Source organism: Lissotriton vulgaris, chromosome 10, assembly GCF_964263255.1.
Source record: "Lissotriton vulgaris chromosome 10, aLisVul1.2, whole genome shotgun sequence".
Taxonomy (NCBI): Eukaryota; Metazoa; Chordata; class Amphibia; order Caudata; family Salamandridae; genus Lissotriton; species Lissotriton vulgaris.
Genome location: NC_141698.1, coordinates 909,179,172 through 909,194,229, shown reverse-complemented (window position 1 = coordinate 909,194,229; position 15,058 = coordinate 909,179,172). Strand labels below are relative to the sequence as shown.

Genomic DNA, 15,058 nt, shown 5'->3' with positions numbered 1-15,058 from the left:
AAATGGTGACATTGGTGTATAGCTGATTGGCATAATTAGATTAAAGGTCAGTCCCTTGCAAAGTGGTATATCATAGACTCAGACCCTTATTATCCAAATGCAACTAGTTAGCCTATAGCAAAGATTGTTCCACCCACACAAGTAGCTTTTCAAACCTATCTCAAACCTGCACCTTCAGGGCCTGTCTGTGCAGTTTGATCCCACCTTTTATTACACATAAGCTACCCCTAAGGTAGGCCATAGGTACCCCTAAGGGCAGGGTGCTGTGTACCTAAAAGGTAGGACATGTACTCTTATGTTTTACACTTATCGGTAGTGACAAACAGCTAAATTAGTTTCTCACTATTGTGAGGCATACTCGTCTCATAGGCTAATATTGGGAATTCCTTAAAACACTGTTAAGTTGTAATTCCTGATAACAAAGGAGTCACATCATGTCTCATATCTTTAGAATGGTAAATATAAAACCTCTTTAATGGTAACGTTGGATTTAACATTACTATTTTAGAAATGACACTTTTAAAAAGTAGACGTTTCTCTGCTCTTATTGCTCTATGTGCATTGCATCCTGTCTCCAATACACGTCTGGGCTAGGTGACAGCTACACTTTGTCATTCCCTCTAGACAGCCACAAACACAGGAAAGGCGACTGTGACAGAAGACTCATCTGCATTCTGATAGCCTTCCTCAACAGGAAGCTGGAATGAGTGCTGACACTTGTATCTGAATAGGCAGTGTCCAGTGTCCCAAACAAAGTGTTGATTACTCCCCAGATAGCCTTGCAGACAGGCTTGGGATAAATGAGGATTTGTGCACTTCAAGGAGCTGCCTTGAAGTCACCCCCTACTACAAATGCACATTCGGGTATAAGTACTGGGGCAGTGACCCTTTCAAGATAGTACACTCTACCAGAAGTAAGGACTGCTATGTTACAAGGTTTGCCACTCTGCTTAACAGACTGTTCTAAGGACCTGATTCACTGCCGTGCTGAGATGCCTTGCTGCCTGTTGACCTCTGCCCTGCTGATGACAATGGCTGGACCCATCCCACTTGAACCAAGAGTGACTCCAAGGACTTGCTGGCTCAGGGTCATAAAAGACTCATTGCAACTCTGCTGGTGCTGCTGGGCTCTGTCATCTGTGAGTCCTGCCCATTCCTGAGCTACCCCTTCAGTCCTGGGCCTCAGAAGTGGGTTATATAGCTGTTTTGCTACAAACCTGACTCATGCCACCACTGCGCCGATCATAACTGAGGCAGTGGCCTTCGATGCCAACGCAGTGCCGATCGGAAGACATCCCTGCATAGCTTATCAACGACGCAGCCCCGATTTGAAGTCCTGACTATGAGGTGCAACTTCTACACAGTGCCAAACCGAGCTTCCGACTGCGAGGCTCTACTTCGATGCATCAACCAGACTGTGTGAAAATGAATTGATGCATCGTACTCTTGATGATGCCGCTTCGCTCCGTTGAAGGTACTTTGGTAGAGGGACCTGTTTGAGGCCTGTTGCTGACCTGCCCTCCATCGCAGTGAACCTGAACTTTGGATTTACCTCGGTCTAGCGTGACCTCAAGTAACCTTTTAGTGCTATTGACTTCTAAGCACTATTTTGTGTTTATTCTTTAAACATTCATAACTCCGGTTCTACGTATTTTTGTCATTTTGGTCTTGATTTTCTCATAATAATATTCTCTAGGATTGTGGTCCCTAATTGGACAGTGTGTATACCTCGGTCAAGTAGAGATCGAATCTCTGACAGCATATATTTAACTATATTTAAGCATATAAATGTGTTTGATTTTATTGTCTAATTTCCATTACAATTAGGGTGGGTGATATATTCTGCTTCCCCGGTGAAGTTTGATGAGTTGTGCCCACTCGGCATTATGCTTGTAATGCAGAATTCTGGCAAAACCTCGCCAAATGCCAAGTAGCAGATTTTTTCTTGCAAACGGCTCACCAGCGTTAAGTTGGAGCATGAGTGAAAGCTTGCTTCCTGTAGTACAATTTTGAAGCACAAGGACGCCACCCGACAGATTTTCTCAACAGCGGCTGGTCGCAGGCAGTTGCGACTGTTCATGGTGAGAAAACTGCAGCTTGAGTCAAAAATCGACTCGAGCGGCACAAGGAAAGCAATGCCCTCTGGTGCACTACGTTATGCCATTGGTGCTGATTTTGCAGTGCAGAACAAGCTCCTGGTGCTGAAAATCAGCACAAGTTGCCAATTCCCCCTGCTCACGTAACTCAGCAGACTTCCATAGAGTTCCTTTTTAATGAGTGCAAGCAATCTTTAGCCTAAACCTTGACGGCTTAGATTACTTTCATTCACGGAAATTGATATTGTTCAAAAAGAGATGCCTTCTAATTGATATGAAGCATTGAAGTATCGATGTATGAATTATTCCTTGCAACAAGGTTCAAGACATCGCTCTAGGACTTTTTCTACGTACCAAGGTATGTTTCATTGGATGCTGGCCTAATTTATCATATCACCACCAGTGCGTGTTCTAGGCACTCACGTACTTCATTGTTTAACTCTAGGTGATTGACGACACAGTGCTTTCACCCAACACGATCAGTTGTAATCCTAACGTTCAGGTATGATTCTTTGGCACTTGTGTTCCCTTGATCATGCTTCAGCCTGGTTGAGCTCAGACTAACTAGGCCCACCCCTTTCCTTTATTAATTAAGGGTTCCATCTCTCCCGCCTACCTCATGAACAGCATGGTGCCTTGAATTCCTGTTATCAGAATCCATTAATACATATGGATTGGGCGATTTAAACGGCACATCTGGCCGGTTTTCTTTTACCAGTACTCTGTGGAACACATTCTATATAATACATCTACCTGTTTTTATCCCAATTGTATCCACCCATCCTAAGTCTGTTTATACCACCTGTTAATTCTGTAAAGCACTCTGATACCCTCAGGGGTATGGTTCACGCTCTATAAGACTAAAAAATAAAATAAATAAGAAATAACATTCTCATTTGAATTCTTTCCCCTCTAGGCTGTCTGACCTCCTGTTCCCCTGTCCTGAAGAAGACCCTCCATAACATTATCTTACCTTTGTGTTTGTTAGGGTTGAAACATCGACGAATACATCTGTCCAATGATCTTTAGATCTTGTTGTCCTTGAATCATTAAGCAATTCTTTTGTTTGGTACAGAGATACTGGAAACATATATTGTTTGGACTTGTAAAATGTCTTCCTTTTTCATGCAAAATCTCTTCACGTCCATGTACATACACTCAGTCACCATCCTTCACCTGGGCACTTTATTCACTGTAAATGAATGTCATTTGTGCCGTTTCGCCTTTTGAATAATTAGACAGCCCTCATTTGTAGTTTTGATTATGTGCATTGTTTTGATGAAAAGAAAAGTAAAAAGATTTTTGATAACGCCCCAAAAAATTTCTTGTTTGTGTTCCATGTGCATCAAAGAGACATTGATATCACAAATACTTTGAATTGTAAAAAAGTTTCTTAACTGACAGTACGAATGGTTGCTATACTAAAGAAGGCTAGAAGTTGTGTGGTATTTTTGTATTGGTGCTTGTTATTAAATTGACCATTTTCCAAATGCACCGTGGCTACGTAATTTTTTTAAGTCACATTCAATTATTGGATTTATTAATGAACTTGGCTTCTGACACCAACTAACTTTATAATTTCTTTAATGATTCATTTGGAAGAACTGGAAAACGCTTATTTGTGCACATGTTTCCTTATTGGTCTTGATTGATAATTTGAGCCAGGAATCTCCCTTTACCATGAATTGACTCTTGTAAGAAATTTGGATTTTAGCTGAGGGGCATGGAAGCTATACTGAAACAGCAACCACAATCTTTGTTCGGGTGAATCACAAAAGTCACCTGTGCCTAACTCTCTGGTAGCTTGGTACAAAAGCAGTCAAGAATAATTGAGAGGCAATATGTAATGTATTTATGGAGCACACAAACAGTAATAAAGTTAAAACACTGTACAAGAAAAATCCCAAGCAAATTTAGAAAAATATTGAAGATGTTAATAAATAAAATGATATGATATGATAAAAATTTATTTATTGAGGGCACGTACACCAGTTTTTTGGCGCTTAGGCGGGGAGGCATTGACAGAGGCAGAAAGGGGTGGGGAGTAGTTATAGGCCAAGGAAAAAAAACATGTTTTGAGCAATTTCCTGAACTGAGTGTAGGAGGGGATTTGGCGCAGTCCCGAGGGGAGGGAGTTCCAGAACTGTGGTGCCAGGGATGAGAACCTTAAGCCACCGTGTCTTTTCCGTTTGAATAGACAGGGGGTCAGAAGGTTTGAGCTGGAGGAGCATAGGTCACAAGATGGAGTGTAGTGCTGTATTTTGGAAGTGATAAAAACAGGACCGTGGGAAGACAAGGCTCTGTGAATCAGGCAGCCCAGTTTGAAGAGGCTGCACTGGGTCACTGGGTGCCAGTGCAGGCTCTTTAGCAGGGGTTTCACGTAGCTGAATTTTGGTTGGCCGTGGACAAGCCTAGCGGCTTGATTCTGTATCAATGGTCGCCGGCGTGATTGATAAGCAGGAATTCCGGCATACAGTGAGTTTGCGTAATCTATACGCGACATTACTAGGGCTAGTGTAACTTGAATAAGAGCCTCGGATGAAAATCATAACCAAAGGAGAAAAATCTAATGAGTAAAAATAAGAGATATACAATTTTTAGTGAAAATTTCCCTTAAAATTACAAATCACCACTTGCAGTCATCTGTTAGTGCTAGAAAGGGGGTAAGTCATAGGTTAAGGTTGAACACAATGGAGCACAGTTCAGATACAGGGACTAGGCTAGTCCCACTGAAAAGTTACCATTTTAAGTCAGGCACCATATGTTCTCCTCACATTGGAGGAGGCCATGTGGAGCAGGTAGAAAATTATGCATAGTCATTGCTGCGGTGCAAAGAGCATTGTGAGTGGTGTATGCTATCATTCCTGTAGTGTGAAGAGCCAGTCAGGCATTGTGGACGGTCTTTGCTTTAGCTTAGCGCTGTCGATCATCTTGGAATGTTGCTGTAGCATGAAGTACGGCTCTAGTATTGGCAGTCTTTGCTGGAAGTGACTGTAATGCAAACAGCAGGTACCATCAGAGTGACACATTGGTGGTCATCATGGGTTGCCCATTCACTGTCTTGAGGAGCCCAAGCTTAACGATTTTGAACTTTTCTTGTAGAGGAGTAGACTCTAAGGCCAGCCACGAGTTCAGGACATCGAGAGATACCTCTTGAGGATCAAAAACTCAAATGATCAGAGGCCAGCGGGGCTCAAGCAGGTCCAGTTGAAAGTCAAGACAGGGCGAGTTGCAGCAGGTCATCTGGGCAGTTGCAGGGAGGCCTCTGATGCATGGTGTGTCCCTCTAGCTCACACAGGAGACCAGCCAACTGGCCCTAGAGTCATTCTGGTTAGCCTGGGATAAAAGTAAGCAGGTCCGGACTTCCTTCCTAGACAGCAAGGCAGTCCTCACGCAGCAAGGCAGTCATCCGACAGTAGGGAAGCACTTCTTCTGTAAATTTCACAGGTCCATGAGTGATGTGATGTTTTTCTCAAGAGGTATAATATTTATACATGGTGCCAGCCTTTGTGTGGATGGACTGCCTGTCCTACCCAAACATCTGCTTCTGGAAAGTTCTTCCCCTTCCTCTGTCAAGGCTTCAAACTGTCAGGGTGATAAAAGGCAAGCAGGCATGGTGTCCGATTCCTTTGACTGGGTTGGAAATGAAGTAATTGATGGTTAGGACAAGAAAATGCCAACTTACTAAAAGTGACATTTTCACAATTGTGACTTAAAATCTGACTTTATCATCAAAGAGGGTTTAAATGTACAATTCATTTGAGTGTAAACAGCATATCCCTGTCTGCTCCAATCCAAAGTTATCACTTATTAAATGTAACAGGGTAACCCAGTGTAACTTAATTGGAGAGGCAGACCTCGCTGTGAAAAGTGACTTTAGGAGTTTTGCACTGCTAGGACATGTAAAACTTAAGAACACAATAGTTTTTAAATACAAGACACCTTGCACCATGAGCCTTCAGAGCCTACCTTAGGGGTGCCTTATATGTATTAAAAAGGAGGGTTTAGGCATGGCAAAAGGTTTATGTTGCCAAATTGAAATCACAGTTTATAACTGAACTACAGGTTGCGTTGGCAGGTCTGAGACATGTTTTAAAGTGGTACTTAAGTGGGTGGCACAAGCTGTGCTGCAGGCCACCTAGTTGCATTTAATGTACAGGCTATGGGTACAGGTAGAACAATCCACCAGGGACTTACATGGAAATACAATGTGCCAATTCGGTGTTGTCCCATTTAACCATGTTTGAAGAAGAGGACACTAGCCCTTTTGCTCTGGTCAGCAGTGGTAAAGAGCACAGAATTCTAAAGAAAAAAAATGGAATCAACAAAACGAAAGGGATGAAGACAAAAGGTTAGGGGAAATATCACACCAAGGAATATCAAGTCTAACAACCTTTCTTGAGGTTATTTGAGCTGGAGCGTTTAATTAAATACACTTGCTGTAAAATACTGTGTATTCTAAGTTGTTCTTTGATGGTAATGGGTTATTGTCCTGAAGGTGTATGGGTGGTAATTGCTAATTATTTAAATGTTCTAGTTTGTTCTTTCCACATTTACTGCTATGATATTTATGAACTGTTTTGTGTTTAATCATTTTCATTATTTTGTAAAATAAGGGATGGTCAGTGAAATTAGGTGGTGGGTTACCTTTTCCAAATACATTTCTTGAAGGAAGACATTTGGGGGCATATTTATTAGTTTTGTGATGCAGGGCAGCGAGGCAAGCCACCTTGCTATGCTTCCCTGTCCTGTATCACAGGCAAAGGGTAGTAATGCATAGTATTTACCCCAAAGGGCACATTTATGTCCTTTTCCTTTGCGCTGGATTCATTTTGGCATCCAATCCCAAATGCAGGTACCTGTGTTGTAGGCAGAAATATTTTTGTGCTGGAAGGGGCACTGTCCTGCACAAAAACAATCCTGAGAGGCTTGATCCTCTTTCTATGTGTGCTGCACAATGCAGCATACATAGAAAGAGGAAAAAACGAGGTAAAATAAAGATATTTCTCCTTGTTGCATCACTCCAGGGGAGGTGTATCTTTTTCATGCATCTCCAGGTGGCTAGGCATGGTAAATCTGGAAATACATCAACAACTATGGGAGTTGCTTGGGAACACCCATGCAATTCCCATGGAACACCTCCTTTGTGGAGAGTAATGCGGTGCAGCGATGTGCGCTAAGTTGCATTACTCCAGATGTTTTAAGCTATTCAAGTCCAAGCAAAGTGGATTTGCGCTGCTTCAAAAATATGGCTTACGGTTCCTATCGCTCCTGGACCATGTAGCGTGGTGCAAGAGTGATCTAGATCAGGTCATAAATAAGGCCCTTAATGTGCAACTGCATTCACCCTAGAGCTCCTTGTTTATATAGCAGTTTTTAGAAGTATTCCTATTTTGATGCATACATCGTTTTGCCAAAATGTAAATTTTTTGTTTACTAACTGATTTTGCTTTTCTTTTACAGATTTTTCTCGCAGTGACAATGGGTTCGTTCACGTTTGGGCAAAGTGCCCCAAATGTTCAAAGTGTTGTCAGTGCTCGTGTGGCCGCATATGAAATTTATAAGATTATCCAAAAGGTGGGAAATCAAATATGTCACTCATTGTTTTCATAATACTGTTTTTGTGATATTATCAAAATTAATTTGTATTGTATGTGCCCACAAAGGAAATCATACAAGCTTCTTCTATCTACAGGAGTAAACAATAGATTAGAGAAAACAACCACATTCTCTGTTGCAATATTCCCCATACGGCGTTTCTCTCAAGGCAGCAACCCCTTAGGTAATTAGTTTATTCAATGTGAAAGTCATGTAAATGGCCCTTTTGGCCATTGCATAAAGTGTTTTTTAAACACTTGAGGCGGTGATAATATATTTAATTTCCACAACACTACTCCTTTATCACTCCCTGGGGATCTCAGGTGCAAACATTGTCATAGTCTATATATTGATTTACAAACAGCTCAACACACAAAGGGGCACATGCATCAAGCGATTTTGGAGTCGCAAACGGTGCGAATCGCAAAATTCGGCCATTTGCGATTCCAAAATCAATTTTTGGGATGCATTAAACATTTTTTTAGAAATCGCAATTTTTTGCGATTTGTAAAAATGCGATTGCATTTAAGGAATCGCATTTTTGCGATTCCTTAAATGCAATGCATGAATGTTTAAAAAAATGCGAATTCGCAAATAGGGGGAGCAAATTTTTGAAAGTGTCATGTTACACACACACATGTCCTTTGGACATATGTTGTGTGAAACTTGCACTTAAAATAACATTTCAAGGGTGCAGGGGGGGGTCCTTTGGACCCCCCTCAGCACCCTTGAAATGCATTATTAAAGTGCGATTTGCAAAATGAAAATCGCAAAATGTTAATGCCTTCCCATTGATTCCTATGGGCCTTTTGGGCCACAGGAATCAATAGTAATCAATGGAAAGGTTTTCCTTAATTGCGATTCGCAAAATGTGAATGGCAATTAAGGAAATTAAGAAATCGCAAAAATATTTGCGAATTAATCATGCATTGCCGTTTGCGATTTCTAAATTGCGATTCCTTAATTTTCGCAATTTAGGAATCGCAAACGGGTGCAATGATGCATGTGCCCCAGAATGTGTTCATTTAGAAACGCACGAACAAAACAACACAACAAGGCAACAGAGTTTATGTGTTAATTTAAAAACTACATCAACGCACGTTCAAATCGTGAACACTGTTAGCAAAAGGCCTCCAGTAACTACTTAACTACCTCTCCTAATCTGCATAGAAGCTACTGAAGGCTATGGAGTAAACAAGCACACTCCGGCATCTTTAATATTTTCAGGCAAAACTGGAAGCTAGCTCAGTCTGCTCTCGGATGCAGTGCAAATCTAATTGTTGATAGTCAATCGCTTTCAAAATCTAGAGTTACCTTCATCACTGAAAATCGTTGCAAAAAGCCCAGAGCGGAGTTTTCTTTCTTTTTTTTTCTTTTGCCAACACAATTGGTATTCATTTGTAAGGTGTGGCTATATGCACAAAGAATTGTATTTTAAAAACGTCACTTATTTGGGATTGCCTCGAAGCTGTTTTTTTTATTTAGCCCAATATGTTTTTTCACAAGAAGCTTTGAAAAAAGTAGCTCAGTGATTGCGAATGTTTCATCTCACCTTCAGACACACGCAGAGAACAATTGTCTGCTATTGTGTTTCACCAGAAAGCTAACTTACTACCATAGTGCTATATTACTATAGTATGACCTTTATTAAATGGTAATGCCCTTATAATACAAAAACTCGCAAATCAGTTCAATTTGAAAGTTTCATTTGTCTTTGCTAATACCTGTTTGGAATAACATAGCACTCCCGATGGTTTCTGTAATGGAATATATGATGATACAACGAATTCCGTTGCAACGCATGCCTTTACCACGCATGCGTTACAACGGAATTCGTTTAGCACGCATAAACCTTTCACCGACTATTTGCGTGGTGACGTCATACGTCGTTAAAAAAACGGCATTTTTTTACCGATTTCTTTTAATCGACTCTGATGCCGACGTGACTTATGGTGAGTTGTTTTATTTGGGGGGGAGACCCCCCCAAGCCCCCTCTTTTTTTTTTTTTACTTTTACCACATATGCCTTTACTACAAACATCGTAGTAAAGGCATGCGTGGTAAAGGCATTAGTTGTAACCACGCATGCGTTGTACTGCATGCGTGGTTAAAGATTTCGTGGAAACGGCTTCGTTGTAAAAGCCGTTTCCCTCTGTAATACATCATTGAATTGACATATGCATTCACTTTAGTTTATCCAAAGTACATTTGCTGACCATTAAACCCTCCTTTTACTTGCAGTGTTGGCATGTAGCACTGAACGTTCCTTCTGAAAACACACATGCATCAAGCGATTTTGGAGTCGCAAACGGTGCGAATCGCAAAATTCGGCGGTTTGCGATTCCAAAATCACTTTTTGGGATGCATTAAACAATTTTTTAGAAATCGCAATTTTTTGCGATTTCTAAAAATGCGATTGCATTTAAGGAATCACATTTTTGCGATTCCTTAAATGCAATGCATGAATGTTTAAAAAAATGCGAATTCGCAAATAGGGGGAGCAAATTAACACGGGGGTGAACCTCGTGTTAATTTGCGAAATCTTTCAAAAATGCTCAAAAAAGCATTTTTGAAAGTGTCATGTTACACACACACATGTCCTTTGGACAGATGTGTGTGAAACTTGCACTTAAAATAACATTTCAAGGGTGCAGGGGGGGGGTCCTTTGGACCCCCCTCAGCACCCTTGAAATGCATTAACAAATTGCAATTCCCAAAATGAAAATCGCAAAATGTTAATGCCTTCCCATTGATTCCTATGGGCCTTTTGGCTCATAGGAATCAATGGGAAGGTTTTCCTTAATTGCGATTCGCAAAATGTGAATCGCAAATAAGGAAAATTAAGAAATCGCAAAATTATATTTGCGAATTAATCATGCATTGCCGTTTGCGATTTCTAAATTGCGATTCCTTAATTTTCACAATTTAGGAATCGCAAACGGCTGCAATGATGCATGTGCCCCTTTGATTCCAATCATGGTGATTTACAGAATTGAAAGCAAATACAGAATTGAAAGCAAACCGTCATTCACATCCTTGTACATGTGGTCATGTCAGTGAGTACATATCAAATATTTTGTAACTGAAAAATATTTTTGCATTAAAATATTATTACACATATTACAATGCTTTTGTTGTTCGGTATATATTTTCTTTCTTTATTATCGAATACGTTAAGTCAACAATTCGTTTTTACAATTAAGATAACAGCTTTTCTATTTTGTGAAACAGTGCCCAGCGTCACAGGCATTTTATACAAAGAACCTGATAGATGGCAGTAGATGGCATTATAGTAAATGATTTAACAGACATTTGCACCATTTTGAATCAACAGTATCACACTCCCCAGCTGAAAACATAGACCTCTGCAAATGCCTTGTGTAGGACTTGGCCCTTTTTGGCTAAAGTCCCTAAACTTTTTGCTTTCCCCGTAAACCTTTTTCTGACATAGTTCTGCCAGCTTAGATGCTTTGAACACTTTGCCACTGCTAAACAGTGTCAAAGTATAAGTGTTCCCTGTATAAAGTAATGGTAATTGGTTGTCCATGATTGGTATGTTTGCCTTACTAAGTGAAGTCCCTAGTAAAGCACACTATGTGTGCCAGGGCTGGTAATTCAACTGCTACTAGTGGGCCTGCAGCACTATTTGTGCCACCCACACAAGTAGCCTTAAAAAGGGAACTCAGGCCTGCTCGCAGTTTGTTAAACTGCCATGTTGTTCTGTCACGTGCATTCACTTGCCAGACCTTACCCATCCCTTTCTGTGTACAGCGGACGCCCCTATGGTAGGTCCAGGATACCCCTGGACATGGTGGAGTGCATGTGAAAGGTAGGACATGTACTAAGGTGTGTGTCATGTCCTGACAGTGAAATGATCTCCATTTTCGTTTTTCACTGTTGAAAGGGGATCATGCCCATAGGATAGAATGGGAGGTTGTATGGCATTACAACGCAGGCTTTTACCCCGCATGCCATTACAACGCGGGATTACAACGAAAGTCGTTACAGCAACTTTCGCTGGAGGGCGCGGGATAGTGGAATAGTTTAATTTTCTATTCCAACTCCAGCCCACGTTGACAGTAGGGAAGGTGTTGGATAGAAAATTAAACTATTCCCTATCCAACAGCGCCCTCCAGCGAAAGACGTTGTAACGACTTTCGTTGTAATCCCTGCGTTGTAATGGCATTGCGGGGTAATCTCTGTGTTGTCATGGCTGTTCACCGAATGGGAAGGCTGTGTAATGTATTCCAGCCTATCTTCCCAAGAGCTTAAGATGGAAAGGTAAAGTGTAATATGCTTGAACTCACAATGTAATAACACATCTTTTTATGAAGGTGGTATTTGCATGGTGTGTTCAGAAGCCACTCTTTTAGAAGTGGCTGAGTTTTGTGCTCTAACATTTCTGTGTGTATTTGCCTGGCTGTGGATTGACTGTCTGGATTTGAAAGCGATAGGATCTGGGGAATGTCTTGACCCAGGGGAGGAGGTGAGACCGCCACAGGCTAACCTGCATCTGGAGTGTAGGGGGAGGAGAAGCCCTTAGAGGTGAAGAGGCCTGGGTTGCTTCTATAAAACAATTAGCTTATCTCCTGCTGAGTAATTGAGAATCCAGACCCCCCCTAATCAAAGGAAGAGAGGTGTCACTGGCAGGGAGGCACCCAGAACTGGTTTGAACAGGGGTCATTTCCCCCTGAAGCACAAAGACTTCAAAGCCATTGAGGGGTATAACTGTAAGAGCGGCAGCTCCTGAACTTTGGAGAAGGACTTAATAAAGTGTGAACAAGACTGGAGCTACTTCATGGTCAAGAGGACCTTTGCCAAGGAAGAAACAACTGAAGAGACTGAAGGATATGCCTGACCCTTGGTGTGTGATCTGGGGCCGGCCTGCAGTTTGCTGTTTCAACCAAGGAAAGGCTTAAGGGACTATGTTGCTTCCCACTGCTTGGAGGACTTTGCAGTGTGCTGTGTCCTGAAACTGCCTGTGATAGTGGGCGCCTGGTGTCCAAGTGAGTCTCAGTGACGCTGTGTGCGTGTGCTTTGTGCAGCACTGTGACATTCAGGAGGATTGGCCTGTGATCGGGGGCACTTGGAATCCAAGCAAGAATCAGCGACGCTCTGTGCATGTGCTTTGTGCAACTTGAACCCCGTTGTGAGGATTGTCCAGTGATCGTGTGCACCAGAATCCAAATGATTCTCATCGTCGCTATGAGCATGTGCGTTGTGCACTGTGAGGATTTGCCTTGTTATCGTGTGCACCGGAATCCAAGCGAGTCTCATCGACGCTGTGTGCGGGTGCGTTGTGCATCGGGAGACTTTCGTGAGGATGTAAATGTAAATGTGTTTCGATTTATATAGCGCAACACTTTAACCCAGGGGTCTCAAGGCTCTTGCTTAGGGAACCCGTCCTGGTATTCCCCTGTGAGATATCCACAAGGTGAAAGCCAGGCATCCCGCCGCGAGGGGCCGTAGTGGAGATTAAGCAAGCTATTGCCCAGAGTCGCAGAGTGGCACCGGAGCGAGAATTATTGACTCCGTGGAATTTTGAGCCCGAGACCCGCCGAGGCGGGGAATCGAACCCTGGTCCATGGCCGATCTCAGCTTCCGGGTCTGCTGCCTCTAACCACTGGGCCATGCTTCTCCACAGGATTCTACTTGTTATCGTGTGCACCGGATTAAAGGGTGTCTTAGCGACGCTGTGCGTGTGATATTCGTGCAGCCTGAGACCTGTGTGTGGAGTGCCCAGTGATCGTGCACCCGGAGTGAAGGAAAACTCAGCGATGCTGTGTGCTTTGTGGCAGCCTAAGATCTTCGTAAGTGATGATAACACAGGCCGCTGTTATAATTTCACAATGCTGCTTGGAGGCCCAGCTGCTGGACGAGGAGAGGAGAGTGGGCTCACACCCACCAGGTAATGTGTGTCGACTCCTGGGGTGGGTCGCAGGCTCGGACGGAGGCGCTCTCAGCCTCTCTCTTGTGTTGGCAGCATGAGCCTCTGCTTTGGCTCGTATCGCAGCCCGTATGGCAAAGGGAGTGGTGGTACAGGGGCCGGTGTGCGAAGCTGCACTTTGGAATTACATTGTACTGTGTTGGGGGCAACTGTGAGAGGCTGACTGAAGGTCAGAAGAGGAGGCAGACAGACTGCTCAAGGCCCAGTGATTGGGGCCTGAGTGTACTACGTGGTATTCCATTTCTGAGAGCAGAGTACCTGACTGATGTATTACACATTGCAACATTTCTGTATAGCAAACTACTTGATTGTTGTATCACGCATTGCCTTGTTCCTGCATAACGAACTACCTGATTAGCGTATTGCGCATTGCATTACGCCTGCATAACGAATTACCTGATTAGTGTATACGCATTGCCTCATTATTGCAGAACAACATATCCGGTGGTTACATGAAGCACTGCATTCTTTTACCTTGCAAAGTGCCTGATTGTTGCATTACGCATTGCATTCTTTTCATTGCAGAGTGTCTGATTGCTATGTTACACATTACAGTATTTTTACATTGCACAAGTACCTGATTCTAACAATACAAACTGTATGACCTGTGGTTAGGAGTACAGTAGAATGTTTAGAAGTGCTCATTGACATCGCCAGAACTTACAAGGGCTGGCTGACCTCACAACTGGCCAGGAGAAATATAACACAACCGCATATGTTGGATTTATATTGTGTGATCTTATCGTATATCTTTTTACATAAAGTTTATTCTCTTTTTTTAAAACTTGTGTGGAGTCTATATGTGGTGCCATCATTGGATTATTGTGAGCCGGGTTGCGAATACTTAACACATTTACCTTGAAGATAAGCCTGGCTGCTCGTGCCAAGCTACTGAGGGGGGTGAGCTGGGCTATCTAAGAAGGTGACCTTCCTTTCCCTGATGTTGGAACGCGGGTCCCAACTTGGGCTAAGGTACCTACCTCAGCCAACCAGGGATCCCGGGTCTAACACCTTGTTTCTTGATAAAGTTGATAAAATCAGCTCTGGCTATATAACACAACAATACTGTCATGTTACACGTAATGGAAGCCCCCACAGCCTCCGGTGGGGGGGGGCAGGGACGGGGTCATGGTTTCATGTTTTCTCACCCTCTAAGCCATTGAATGCCTTGCAGTATGCGTGCAATGGCATGGAATAGGAAACAGTTAAACGCTTGGGAAAGCACCCTCGCTTTTCCAAGCAGGTCCCCTAAGTGTGTTGGGGGAGCAAACTTTCAGGGGGCCCCCGTTGATCTCAAGACCAATGAATAGCTGTGCGATCTGAGAGACACCAGGGTCCCCCATCACATTCTTCAGGGGGGCTCCATCGTTTTGTGTTCCGCCACTGATGCTATATTAGAGGTGGTTTATAATTTGTGC

At 42.7% G+C, this 15,058-nt stretch overlaps 1 protein-coding gene across 1 annotated transcript in view; it reads left to right on the top strand.

Annotated features, from left to right (window-relative positions):
* Nucleotides 1–15,058, top strand: part of LOC147688995 (ATP-dependent translocase ABCB1-like) — an 856,748-nt gene that overhangs the window by 357,449 nt on the left and 484,241 nt on the right. Inside the window, exon 12 of the mRNA XM_086941881.1 lies at nucleotides 7,560–7,673. Coding sequence (XP_086798007.1) covers nucleotides 7,560–7,673 — 114 coding nt within the window. The remainder of the gene's footprint in view (nucleotides 1–7,559; nucleotides 7,674–15,058) is intronic.